The sequence below is a fragment of the Nomascus leucogenys genome, chromosome 10, assembly GCF_006542625.1.
Source record: "Nomascus leucogenys isolate Asia chromosome 10, Asia_NLE_v1, whole genome shotgun sequence".
NCBI classification, from domain to species: domain Eukaryota; kingdom Metazoa; phylum Chordata; class Mammalia; order Primates; family Hylobatidae; genus Nomascus; species Nomascus leucogenys.
The window spans coordinates 25098780-25113088 of NC_044390.1; the positions used below are offsets into that span (position 1 = coordinate 25098780).

Below are 14309 nucleotides of genomic sequence, written 5' to 3' on the forward strand. Positions count from 1 at the left end.
AGCTACTCTTCGAGAAGAGTAACCCCAAGACACATAATCTTCAGATTCTCCAAGGTTGAAATGAAAGAAAAAATGTTAAGGGCAGCCAGAGAGAAAGGTCAGGTTACCTACAAAGGGAAACCCATCAGAATAACAGAGGATCTCTCTGCAGAAACCCTATAAGCCAGAAGACAGTGGGGGCCAATATTCAACATTCTTAAAGAAAAGAATTTTCAACCCAGAATTTCATATCCAGCCAAACTAGGCTTTATAAGCGAAGGAGAATTAAAATCCTTTCTAGACAAGCAAATTCTGAGGGATTTTGTCACCACCAGGCCTGTCATACATGAGCTCCTTAAGGAAGCACTAAATATGGAAAGGAAAAACCAGTACCAGCCACTGCAAAAACATATCAAAATATAAAGACCAATGACACGATGAAGAAACTGCATCAACTAATGTGCAAAATAACCAGCTAGCATCATGATGACAGGATCAAATTCACACCTAACAATATTAACCTTAAATGGAAATGCACTAAATGCCCCAATTAAAAGACACAGACTGGCAAATTTGATAAAGAGCCAAGACCCATTGTTGTGCTATATTCAGGAGACCCATCTCATGTGCAAAGACACACATAGGCTCAAAATAAAGGGATGGAAGAATATTTACCAAGCAAATGGAAAGCAAAGAAAAGCAGAGGTTGCAATCCTAATCTCTGATAAAACAGACTCTAAACCAACAAAGATCAAAAAAGACAAAGAAAGGTATTACTTAATGGTAAAGGGATCAATGCAACAAGAAGAGCTAACGATCCTGAATACATACGCACCCAATACTGGAGCACTCAAATTCATAAAGCAAGTTCTTAGAGATGAACAAAGACACTTAGACTTCCACACAATAATAGTGGGAGACTTTAACACCCCACTGTCAATATTAGACAGATCAACGAAACAGAAAATTAACAAGGATATTCATGACTTGAACTCAGCTCTGGACTAAGCAGACCTAATAGACACCTACAGAACTCTACACTCCAAATCAACAGAATATACATTCTTCTCAGCACCACATCACACTTATTCTAAAACTGACCACATAATTGGAAGTAAAACACTCCTCAGCAAATGGAAAAGAATGGAATTCATAACAAACAGTCTCTCAGACCACACTGCAATCAAATTAGAACTCAGGATTAAGAAACCCACTCAAAACTGCACAACTACATGGAAACTGAACAACCTGCTCCTGAATGACTACTAGGTAAATAACTAAATTAAGACAGAAGTAAATAAGTTCTTTGAAACCAATGAGAACAAAGACACAACGTACCAGAATCTCTGGGACACAGCTAAAGCAGTGTTTAGAGGCAAATCTATAAATGTCCCTATAAATCTAAATGTCCACATCAGAAAATGGAAATGGTCTACAATTGAGACCCTAACATCTCAATTGAGAGAACTAGAGAAACAAGAGCAAACAAATTCAAAAGCTAGCAGAAGACAAGAAGTAACTAAGACCAGAGCAGAACTCAGGGAGATAGAGACACGAAAAATCCTTCAAAAAATCAATGAATCCAGGAGCTGGTTTTTTGAAAAGATTAACAAAATAGATAGACCACTAGCCAGACTAATAAAGAAGAAAAGAGAGAAGATTTTCTAGTTTACTTGCATAGAGACACAATAAAAAAATGATAAACGGGAGATCACCACTGATCTCACAGAAATACAAACTACCTTCAGAGAATACTTTAAACACCTCTACCAAATAAACTAGAAAATCTAGAATAAATGGATAAATTCCTGGACACATACACCTTCCCAAGACTAAGGCAGGAAGAAGTCAAATCCCTGAATAGACCAATAACAAGTTCTGAAATTGAGGCAGTAATTAATAGCCTACCAAACAAAAAAGCCCAGTACCAGATGGATTCACAGCCAAATTCTACCAGAGTTACAAAGAGGAGCTGGTACCATTCCTTCTGAAACTATCCCAAACAACAGAAGAAGAGGGACTACTCCCTAACTCATTTTATGTGGCCAGCATCATCCTGATACCAAAACCTGGCAGAGACACAACAAAATAAGAAAATTTCAAGCCAACATCCCTGATGAACATCAATGCGAAAATCCTCAATAAAATACTGGCAAACTGAATCCAGCAACACATCAAAAAGCTTATCCACCACAATCAAGGTGGCTTCATCCCTGAGATGCAAAGCTGGTTCAACATACACAAATCAATAAATGTAATCCATCACAAAAGCAGAACCAATGACAAAAACCACATGATTATTTCAATAGATGCAGAAAAGGCCTTCAATGAAATTAAACATCCCTTCATGCTAAAAACACTCAATAAATCAGGTACTGATGGAACATATCTCAAAATAATAAATGCTATTTATGACAAACCCATAGCCAATATCATACTGAATGGGCAAAAACTGGAAGCATTCCCTTTGAAAACCAGCACAAGACAAGGATGCTCTCTCTCACCAGTCCTACTCAATATAGTATTGGAAGTTCTGGCCAGGGCAATCAGGCAAGAGAAAGAAATAAATGTATTCAAATAGGAAGAGAGAACGTTAAATTGTCTCAGTTTGCAGATGACATAATTGCATATTTAGAAAATCCCATCATCTCAGCCCAAAAACTCCTTAAGCTGATAAGCAACTTCAGCAAAGTCTCAGATACAAAATCAATGTGCAAAAATCACAAGCATTCCTATACACCAAAAATAGACAGAGAACCAAATTATGAGTAAACTCCCATTCATAATTGCTACAAAGAAAATAAAATACCTAGGAATACAACTTACAATGCATGTGAAGGACCTCTTCAAGAACTACAAACCACTACTCAAAGAAATAAGAGAGGACACAAACAAATGGAAAAAGATTCCATGCTCACAGATACGAAGAATCAATATCGTGAAAATGGCCATACTGCCCAAAGTGATTTATAGATTCACTGCTATTCCCATCAAGCTACCATTAACTTTCTTCACAGAATTAGAAAAAACTACTTTAAATTTCATATGGAATCAAAAAAGATCCCATATAGCCAAGATAATACTAAGCAAAAAGAACAAAGCTGGAGACATCATGCTACCTGACTTCAAACTATAATACAAGGCTACCATAACCAAAACAGCATGCTACTGGTACCAAAACGGGTATATAGACAATGGAACAGAATAGAGGCCTCGGAAATAACACCACATTCTACAACCACCTGATCTTTGACAAACCTGACAAAAACAAGTAATACTGAAAGGATTCCCTATTAAATAAATGGTGTTGGGAAAACCGGTTAGCCATATGCAGAAAACTGAAACTGGACCCCTTCCTTACACCTTATATAAAAATTAATTCAAGATGGATTAAAGACTTAAGCATAAGACCTAAAACCATAAAAACCCTAGAAAAAAACCTAGGCAATACCATTCAGGACATGGGCATGAGCAAAGCCTTCATGACTAAAACACCAAAAGCAATTGCAACAAAAGCCAAAATAGACAAATGGGATCTAATTAAACTAAAGAGCTCTGCACAGCAAAAGAAACCAGCATCAGAGTGAACAGGCAACCTACAGAATGGGAGAAAATTCCTGCAATCTATCCATCTGACAAAGGTCTAATATCCAGAATCTACAAGGAACTTCAACAAATTTACAAGAAAAAGACAAACAACCCCATCAAAAAGTGGCCAAAGGATATGAACAGACACTTCTCAAAAGAAGACATTTATGCAGCCAACAAACATATGAAAAAAAGCTCATCATCACTGGTCATTAGAGAAATGCAAATCAAAACCACAATGAGATATCATCTCACACCAGTTAGAATGGTGATCATTAAAAAGTCAGGAAACAACAGATGCTGGAGAGGATGTGGAGAAATAGGAACGCTTTTGCACTGTTGGTGGGAGTGTAAATTAGTTCAGCCATTGTGGAAGACAGTGTGGCAATTCCTCAAGGATCTAGAACCAGAAATACCACTTGACCCAGCAATCTCATTACTGCGTATATACCCAAAGATTTATAAATTATTCTACTATAAACAGACATGCACACGTATGTTTATTGCAGCACTATTCACAATAGAAAAGACTTGGAGCCAACCCAAATGCCCATCAATGACAGACTGGACAAAGAAAATGTGGCACATATATACCATGGGATACTATGTAGCCATAAAAAAGAATGAGTTCATGTCTTTTGCAGAGACATGGATGAAGCTGGATACCATCATTCTCAGCAAACTAATGCAGGAACAGAAAGCCAAACACCTCATGTTCTTGCTCATAAGTGGGAGTTGAACAATGAGAACACATGGACACAGGGAGGGGAACATCATACACTGGGGCCTGTCAGGGGGTGGGGGAGCAAAGGGAGGGAGAGCATCAGGACAAATACCTAATTCGTGGGAGGATTAAAACCTAGATGTCAGGTTGATGGATGTAGCAAACCACCATGGCACATGTATACCTATGTAACAAATCTGCACGTTCTGCACATGTATCCCAGAACTTAAAGTATAATTTAAAAAAGAAAAGGCAAGAAAAGGCAGAACCCAAAACCCTACTGCAGTCCTATGAAAACAGAATTCATATTTTAGCAATATCCCTAGGTGATGTGCATGCACACTAAGGTTTAAGAAGTGCTGCTCTAAAAACTTCACATTGAAAGCTCGTGTATGCATTTATCACAAGCATTAGATTGCTAGAACTAAAAATTTATGTTTAAGCTTGTGGTCTCTATTCTCAAGTGGAGACTGTTGAAAAAAGTCAAACAAGTAATTTTTTAGCTTCATAATTCAGCCATAATTGTGCTAGCTCCTATGAGGAACCCAGAAGAAGTGTACCACATAGTTCTGACATAACATGATACACAATCTAGATGAGTACATAAAAATAATCAGAATATAATGAGCTGCTTAATTTTGACGTTATGACTATAAACACAATAGGATATAAGAACAGGACAGAGAACTGTGAGCTGAAAATATGACTTTGAGGGAGCAGAGGAAATCAGATACAGAGAGTACACTGAGAAAAGACATAGATGAGGGATGGAGCTGACAGAACCTTTGGAAAGACTGGTGTAGGCAGTTTGACTTTATGATGCTATTGGAAGCCATTGGAGGCCACTGGAAGTCACTGTAGTTCTTAAGAAGCAATTACATGATAAGAATATGAGTCTCAGAAAGATAAATAGAAAGAAATAGTATATTATTGTGAGGATGAACTTAAGTCAGAAATATAGTCAAGAAATTGAGGGTCAGAGCTGTACATATCAATTTGGAACTCATCAGTGTGTAGCTGTAGCTAAGATTTTAGAAGTGGATGAACACACCAAGCACTAGGAGAAAGGGGTAAAGAACCACAAACAGATGTCCAGTTCAATAAACATTCAGTGAGAAACTATGTTCCCAGTATGGTACTCCTCCCTTGTGAAACAATGATGAGCAAGACTTGGTCCTTGCTCTGAAGGAACCAAATCAGTCATCTCTGAGTGGGAGCTTATGTAAGAGGAAAAGGCAACACAAGACAAAGAAGAAACCAGAGAGAAAGACTCATAATATCCAGAAAGTCAAGGGTGGAGGTAACTTAAAGGAGTGTCAGAGGCACCTAAATATCAAGGAAAATTAGGATTTGATATAAAATCAACCTGAAAAGTATATTTGTTTACGCATTCAAATTTCTAAATAGTTATCTACTTTTCTAAGCCTCTAAATTTATACTCTAATATAAAAGGATTCTAATATAAAATTGTTTGCTAAAAGAGGCTTGTTCAAAGAAGATACTTAGAGAATGTATATTCATTAGTGTGCCTTCCGTAGGCTCCAAAAATAATCCAAACAACAGAAGACAAAAAAAAAAAAATACCCTATAGGCAACTTACCATCTGCTATAATTATATGACTGCCAAATCCATTCCTAGGTATTTATTCTTTAAGAAACTTAAAATCATTCATAAAGGAAGCCAAGACAAGTACCAACACGAAAATCCAATGACATAAAACATAAGCAAGAACCTTCCTTAAGTTTAAAAGGCTATAGATTTTACTATTCATTTTTTATTTAACAGAACTAACATAAAATGGAAGATAGTCTGTTTTCTTGACTTAGGCTTAAATAACAAAATCACACACAAACCTCTAATAACATAAAAGTCATATCCAGAAAAAAATGCCTTAATCATAAGTTAGTTTGCTGGAGGAAAAGATGTTATTTTTGTTTATTCTTATGTGACTTCTTTCTAAAGCTCGCATTTTTCATTTAGAAATGTAAATCTGTGATCAGTGATGTCTAAAATTTGAGTATACAGGTAATTCAAATGCATTCAATGTAAGAAATTTTAAGGATTTTATCAGATATATAAAGCCTGGAGTTTACCAAAGCATATCATCAAAATAGCATTTCTAGAATTCAGCATAATATCTTTTTATTGTCATAACCACAAAAAATGTATAACCCAATTATGGTTTAATGTGTTACATTTATATTCACCAAAACAAGTTAATAACAATAAAAATGGCTAACATTTATTGAACACTCACTTTATATCAAATACTATCTAAGCCTTTTATATATGTTTATCTATTTAATCCTCAGAACTACTTTCACAATTATTTTTCTCATTTTATAGACGAGGAAACAGAGGCACAGAACGTTTAAGAACTAGCCCATTACCTATAAATAATAAAAGTTAAGAATGAGTTAAAGAAATACCAAAACCTGGCAGAGATACAATGAAAAAAGAAAACTTCAGGCCAATATCCCTGATTAACATAGACACAAAAATCCTCAACAAATTACTAGCAAACTGAATCTAGCAGCACATCAAAAAGCTAATCCACCACAATCAAGTAGACTTTATTCCTGGAATGACAGGTTGGTGCAACATACACAAATCTATAAATGTGATTCATCACATAAACAGAACTAAAAACAAAAACCATGTGATCATCTTAACAGATGCAGGAAAAAGCTCTGGATAAAATTCAACATCCCTTCATATTAAAAATCCTCTAAAAACTAGGCATCAGAGGAATGTACCTCAAAATATTAACAGCCATCTATGACAAACCCACAACCAACATCATTCCAAATGGGCAAAAGCTAGACCCAATCCCACTGAGAAGTGGAACAAGACAAGGATGCCCACTCTCATCACTCTTATTCAACATAGTACTGGAAGTCCTAGCCAAAGCAATCAGGCAAAAGAAAGAAATAAAAGGCATCCAAATAGGAAGAGGAAGTCAAAGTATCTCTCTTCACAGACAATATGGTTCTACACCTGGAAAACCCCACAGCCTCTGCCCAAAGGCTCCTAGAACTGACAAACAACTTCAGTAAAGTTTCAGGATACAAAACCAATGTACAAAAATCAGCAGCATTTCTATACACCAGTAACATTCAAGCTGAGAGCAAAATCTTCACAATAGCCACACACACACAAAAAAAATACCTAGGTATACAGCTAACCGGGAAAATGAAAGATCTCTACAACAAGAATTACAAAACACTGCTGAAAGAAATCAAGATGACACAAACAAATGGAAATACATTTTATGCTCATGGGTAGGAAGAATCGATATTGTTAAAATGGCCATACTTCCCAAAGCTATCTACAAATTCAATGCCATTCCTAAGCAAAAAGAACAAAGCTGGAAGCATCAAACTACCCACCTCCAAACTATACTACAAGACTACAACAACCAAAACAGCATGGTACTGGTACAAAAACAGACACAACAGACACAATGGAACAGGTTAGAGAACCCAAAAACATAGCCACATACCTACAACCATCTGATCTTTGACAAAACTGACAATAATAAGCAATGAGGAAAGGATTCCCCATTCAATAAATGCTGCTGGGATAACCGGCTAGCCATATAGAAGATTGAAACTGGAACCTTTCCTTTCATTAAATACAAAAATCAACCAAAGATGGATTAAAGACTTAAAAGTAAGACCTAAGATCATAAAAAACCTAGAAAAAAAACTAGGGAATACTATTCTGGATGTAGGCCTTGTCAAAGATTTCATAACAAAGACACCTAAAGCAATTGCAACAAAAACAAAAATTGACAAGTGGGACCTAATTAAACTAAACAGCTTCAGCACACCCAAAGAAATGTCAACAAAGTAAACAGAAAACCTACAGAATGGGAGAAAATATTTGCAAATTATGCACCCTATAAAGGCCTAATAACCAGAATCTATAAGGAACTTAAGTCAATAAGCACAAAACAACCCCATTAGAAATGGGCAAAGGATATGAACAGACACATCTCAAAAGAATACATACATGCAGCCAACAAGCATATGAAAAAATGCTCAACACCATCAATTATTAGAGAAATGCAAAACAAAACCATAATAAGATACCATCTCACAGCAGTCAAAATGGCTATTACTAAAAAATCAGAAAAACAACAGATGTTGGCAAGGTTGCAAAGAAAAGGGAACGCTTATACACAGCTATACACTGCTGGTGAGAATGTAAATTAGTTTAGCCACTGTAGAAAGCAGTGTGGCAATTTCTTAAAAAACTTAAAACAGAATTACCATTCAACCCAGCAATCCCATTAGTGTGTATATACCCAAAGGAATATAAATTGTTCTACCATAAAGACATATGTATGCGTACATTCATTGCAGCACTACTCACAATAGCAAAGACATGGAATCAACCTAAATGCCCATCAACAGTGGAATGGATAAAGAAAATGTGGTATATATACACCATGGAATATCACGCAGCCATAAGAAAGAAATGTCTTTTGCAGCAACATGGATGCAGCTGGAGACCATTATCCTAAGTGAATTAACACAGGAACAGAAAACCAAATACTGCATGTTCTCACTTATAAGCGGGAGCTAAACATTGGGTATATATGGACACAAAGAGGGGAACAGACAATGGGGCCTACTTAAGGGTGAAGGATGGGAGGAGGGTAAGGGTCAAAAAACTATCTATTGGGTACTATGCTACTACCTGCATGATGAAATCCTTTGTACACCAAACCCCAGCAACATGTAATTTACCCACATTAACAAACCTTCATGCGTACCCCCGAACCTGAAATAAAAGTTGAAAATATACATAATTGTTTTATAGGTTTTATAAATAACCCATGAACTCGATATATCAGGGACCAGCATACTTGCTTTTTTACATTCAATCTTTATACAAATGCAAATAAAAATGTGTAACTGTGACCTACCTTTATCAAAAACACCTGGCAATCACTGATATAGTCATATTCTAGTCCATCAAAAGAATAATAATGTCGGTCCCCATATATTGTGCACACTGCTGGGCATGGATAATATGTGCAATTGAACATTCCTCGTCGACAAACGCTATTAAAAAATAACACAAGTTACCTTTCTAAAGAAACTTGACTCTAACTAGTGATTTCAAGTGACAGTAACATTGGAATGTCTGTATTCAAGAGAATTCATGAGCCAATATCCCTTACGAATACTGCCAATTCATTCTGATACTACCTATTACATTGACAAATTAGGCATACGGTTTTCACTTTGTTTAAATGAATTATCAGACACCAAAACCAAGCCTGGGAATTGTGCATAGGTCACACAGAAAGTAGATGATAGAATGAAAAACTGAACACAGGTCTGCTGGTAGCTGAAAGAGCACAATGCCATCTCCCATATTTGAGTAAATTTAAATGCATTAGACATGACATTGCTCATGAGTTTAGAATCTTTGTCCATATTTTAGGGAAATTACATTTCAAATTTTATTTTATGGTATTCTTTTGACTTACCTTGAAACTGAAACCCTTCCATTAAATACGGTCTTTTCTTTGTAACATTTAGCACTTTCTTATAAACATGAGATATTTTTTCCTATTAAAATTTTAGATTGTTGTATTTCACAATTTTCTTCTGGGCTGAACAAATACGCATAAAGATAATGATATAGTCCCCTGCAGATAGTAACTGTCCACCAGCTCCTGCAGGCCTTTAAATTATTTGCTCAGGCTTGATTTACTTTTTGCTGATGTCAGTCCCATTAAATAAATACAAGATGATTGAAATTTACACAATTACTTAGGAAAATATTTGTGAAATAAATGGATCTCCTTACCAGGTGTAACACGGTGTAGCAATCACTTCTCCTGAGAGATACTCCCAATCTTTCCAAATACATGGGCAGCTTTCAGGAACAAAACACTTTCCTTTGTGCTCTGCCATTCTTCCAAATGAAGAATAAAATGCTATTTAGTATGAACTACAAATTTCAGTTTTAAAATATCAGTAATCTTAGCATATTAACACTGTCATCTATATTTATTACAGCTGTCTAAGGCACTCTATCTAACCTATTGAGGAGTTGAATCCAGTCTTTCTCCTCGCTTTTTCCACATAGTACCTTACATATCATGGTACTAAATGCCAGGCAAATGACTAGATGTGATATATTGACCTTTTTGCTATTCACTGAGTGCATGAAAGGAAGGCAAGCCTAAATTTCTAATAAAGTGAGTCATTCTGAAAAAAAATTTATAGATGAAATGAGAGTCCCGTTCTTTAATATCTGCTACTTAAAAGAGTCTGTAGGGCCTATGATTTTCTGATGAAATAGTAAATTATTAAATGGTTAACATTTTTGTTACAAGATGTAGAGAGTAATCAAAAGCTTCTTTCTGAGTGCTTAAAGTTGAAATCAGGAGAGTTTAACTTAGGTGTGTGTGGAACTAAAAAACATTATATTAAGTGTTTCACATTGTTTCTTATTTATTTACTGTGATAACTTTCTAATGTTGGTTTTCTTTCAAGTGCTATTTTCTTCTTGAAAGATTATACCTGAAAGTGTCTAAAAATGTCTATGGCTATAAAAGTTAAACATATACAAATGTTATATTTTAATATATAATTTAAATATAAATATATAAGTATAAAATTTTAATATAAAAATTGAACTAATCTCAGGGAAGAATTAATTTTGGTGTGTTATCTAAATATTTGATATGAAGATTAAATATATATTACATATAACATCAAATCATTTAATATAAATATATATTTCAATATTCTTACAATTTTTTCTGAAAGTTTTAATAATGATTTTTTCTAGAAGTGTTAATAACAAAATAATGATAATAGTATAACCATAATTTTGTAATTAATTATAAATATAATAAATATATAAAATAACAGTAAAGATAAAAATAACATTAAATTTGAAAATTAGTTGTCATTATTTAAATAATTTGTTATTATGAGTTAATCTATAATTTATTTAAATAACAAATAATAAATAAATAAAAATTAAAAGCTCCTAAAATAGATGAGGTATAAAACTTTTTTTACATTTTGCTTTAAAATATAAAAATTCAAGATTATAAAAATACAAGATTATAAAAATTAACATGGAATTCAGGAACCCTGAATTCTTGCCTCTTCTCTAAAACAGAAATAATTTCTCATGTTGTTTTAGCTCTCTGCTTTCTCATGGCTCTTCGTACACAGTACTGTAATTCCTTATTCAGTGTATATGCTGTCCACTAGACTTTCAGCTTCACTCGAGAGGACCATAAATATCCTGTTTATGTTCATGTCACACAATATGTAGCACTTAGAAGACAACTGAAGAAACGTATTTATATAAATGATGCATTATCTCATTTAGATTTCTTTCTTTCAGACCAACAATGCCCTCGATTCTACAATCTCTCACCTTGGCCCTCCCAAACTTGTAGCCATGCATCCTGAGCTTTGAATTTTTCTTCTGCCTAGAAAATTCTTTTCCCATGTTCTGTCTGGCAAACTTATCACTTAAAACTCAATTCGATGCAATCTTTTACGTCCCCAGCTCCTTCACATACTCCCTATACTTAGCAACTTTATAAACTTTTATTGGAGGATTTATCACAATGAACTGTTAAGTACTTCATTTAATAGCTTATAGTGACAAGAACTATAAGAACAATAACAAAACTAATATTCTTGACTGCTTACTATGGCAAGGCACTATTCTAATCATTTTAACTATGCCCCTAACTGATCTTATCCTAGTGACAATCCCCTAAGGTAGATTCTATTATCTAATAAATGTATTTTAGTAGCCCCCATTCCTATAGCTTAACACAATGCCTCAAACATTAGACGCTTCATAAACTTTAATTGTTCAGTTGTTTAAGTGAGGGAAACCTCACCAAAATGAACCACAATTCTTATATCCCCAGCCAAAGTCATGGTTTTAACTGGCGTTGCTAATTAATGACTGATGAGTTTTTCATAACTACTCAAAACTGGAAGAAGGAAAAGGAAAACTTAAATCACTGTAAATTATAGGTGTATTTCAGAGACATTGTTAATTTGGTTCTAGACCACAGCAATAAAGTTAATATCACAATAAAGCAAGTCACACAGATTTTTTGGTTCCTAGTACATATAAAAGTTATATTTACATTATAGTCTATTAAATGCATAATAGCATTATATCTAAAAAATACGCATACCTTAATTTAAAAATACTTTATTGCAAAAAAAAATAGTTAATGACCATCTGAGCCTTCAAGGAGCCATAATCTTTTTGCTGAAGGAGGGTTTTGCTTCAGTGTTGGTGGCTGCCGACTAATCAGGGTGGTGGTTGCTGAAGGCTGGGATATCTGTGGCAATTTCTTGAAATAAGACACAGTGAAGTTTGCCACATTGATTGACTCTCCCTTTCACAAAAGATTTCTCTGTAGTGTGCAATGTATTTGATAGTGTTTTACCTAGAAGTTTCTTTCAAAATTGCAGTCAGTCGTCTTAAACCCTACCACTGCTTTATCAACTAAGTTTATGCAATATTCTAAATCCTTTATTATCATTCCAACAATGTTCACAGCATCTTCACTAAGTATAGATCACATCTCAAGAAACCATATTTTTTGCTCATCTGTAAGAAGCAGCTCCTCGTCCATTCAAGTTTTATCATGAGATTGAAGCAAATCAGTCATATCTTCAGGCTTCACTTCTAATTCTAGTTCTCTTGCTATTTCCTTCGCATCTGCAGTTAACTTCCTCCACTGACATCTTAAAACCCTCAAAGTTATCCATGAGGGTTAGAATAAACTTTTTTCAAACTCCTGTTCGTGTTGATATTTTGACCTCTGCCCATGAATCACTAATGTTCTTAATGGTATTTAGAATAGTGAATACTCTCCAAAATACTTTCAATTTTCTTTTCCCAGATTCATCAGAGAAATCACTATCTATGGCAGGTATAGCCCTGTGAAATGTATTTCCTAAATAATAAGACTTTAAAGTTGAAATTACTACTTGATCAATGGCTGCAGAATAAATGTGTTAGCAAGCATGAAAACAACATTAATATATTCTTCTGCATCTCCACTGGAGCTCCTAGGTGCCAGGTGCACTGCCAATAAGTAGTAATATTTTAAAAGGAATCTTTTTTTTCTAGGCATCAGTTCTCAACAGTGGGCTGAAAATATTCAGTAAACCATGCTGTAAACAGACGTGCTGCCATCCAGGCTTTGTTGTTTCATTTACAGAGCACAGGTAGAGTAGACTTAGCATAATTCTTAAGGGCCCTAGGATTTTTTGAATGGTAAATGAGCATTGGCTTCAACTTAAAGTCACCAGCTGCCTTAGCCCCTAACAAGAGAGTCAGCCTGTCCGTGGAAGCTTTGAAGCCAAGCATTGCCTTCTCTCTAGCTATGAAAGTCCTAGATGGCACTTTATTCCTATATAAATCTGTTTCATCTACATTGAAAATCTATTGTTTAGTGTAGCCACCTTCAGCAATTATCTTAGTTGCATTTTCTGGATAACTTCCTGAAGCTTCTCCATCAGCACTTGCACTTTTATGTTATGGAGATAGTTTCTTTTCTTAAACTCCATGAGCCAACCTCTGCTGGCTTCAAACTTTTCTTCTTCAGCTTTGTCACCTCTCTCAGCCATTATAGAATTGAAAAGAGTTAAAGCCTTGCTATGGATTAAGCCTTTGCAGAAGTGAATGTTGCAGCTGATTTGATCTATCCAGACTACTAAAACTTTCTCCATATCAGCTAGCTGCTTTGCTTTCTTACCGTTTGTGGGTTCACTGGAGTAACAGCACTTTTCATTTCTTTCATGAACTTTTCCTTTGCATTCACAGTTTGGCTAACTGTTGCAAAAGGACTAGCTTGTAGCCTATCTCAGCTTTCAAAATGCCTTCCTCACTAAATCTAATCATTTCTGGCTTTTGATTTAAGGTGACAGATGTGTGACTCTTCCTTTCCCTTGAACTTTCGGTGACTATTGTAGAGTTATTAATTGGCCTAATTTC

General features: G+C 35.0%; 1 protein-coding gene across 2 annotated transcripts in view; it reads right to left on the reverse strand.

Moving 5' to 3' along the window:
* OTOGL (otogelin like) overlaps nucleotides 1-14309 on the reverse strand; it is a 161223-nt gene that overhangs the window by 88704 nt on the left and 58210 nt on the right. For both annotated transcript variants that reach the window (XM_030821838.1, XM_030821839.1), the window contains exons 24-25: nucleotides 10119-10226; nucleotides 9226-9364 (exon numbers count right to left, since the gene is read on the reverse strand). In XM_030821838.1, coding sequence (XP_030677698.1) covers nucleotides 9226-9364; nucleotides 10119-10226 — 247 coding nt within the window. The remainder of the gene's footprint in view (nucleotides 1-9225; nucleotides 9365-10118; nucleotides 10227-14309) is intronic.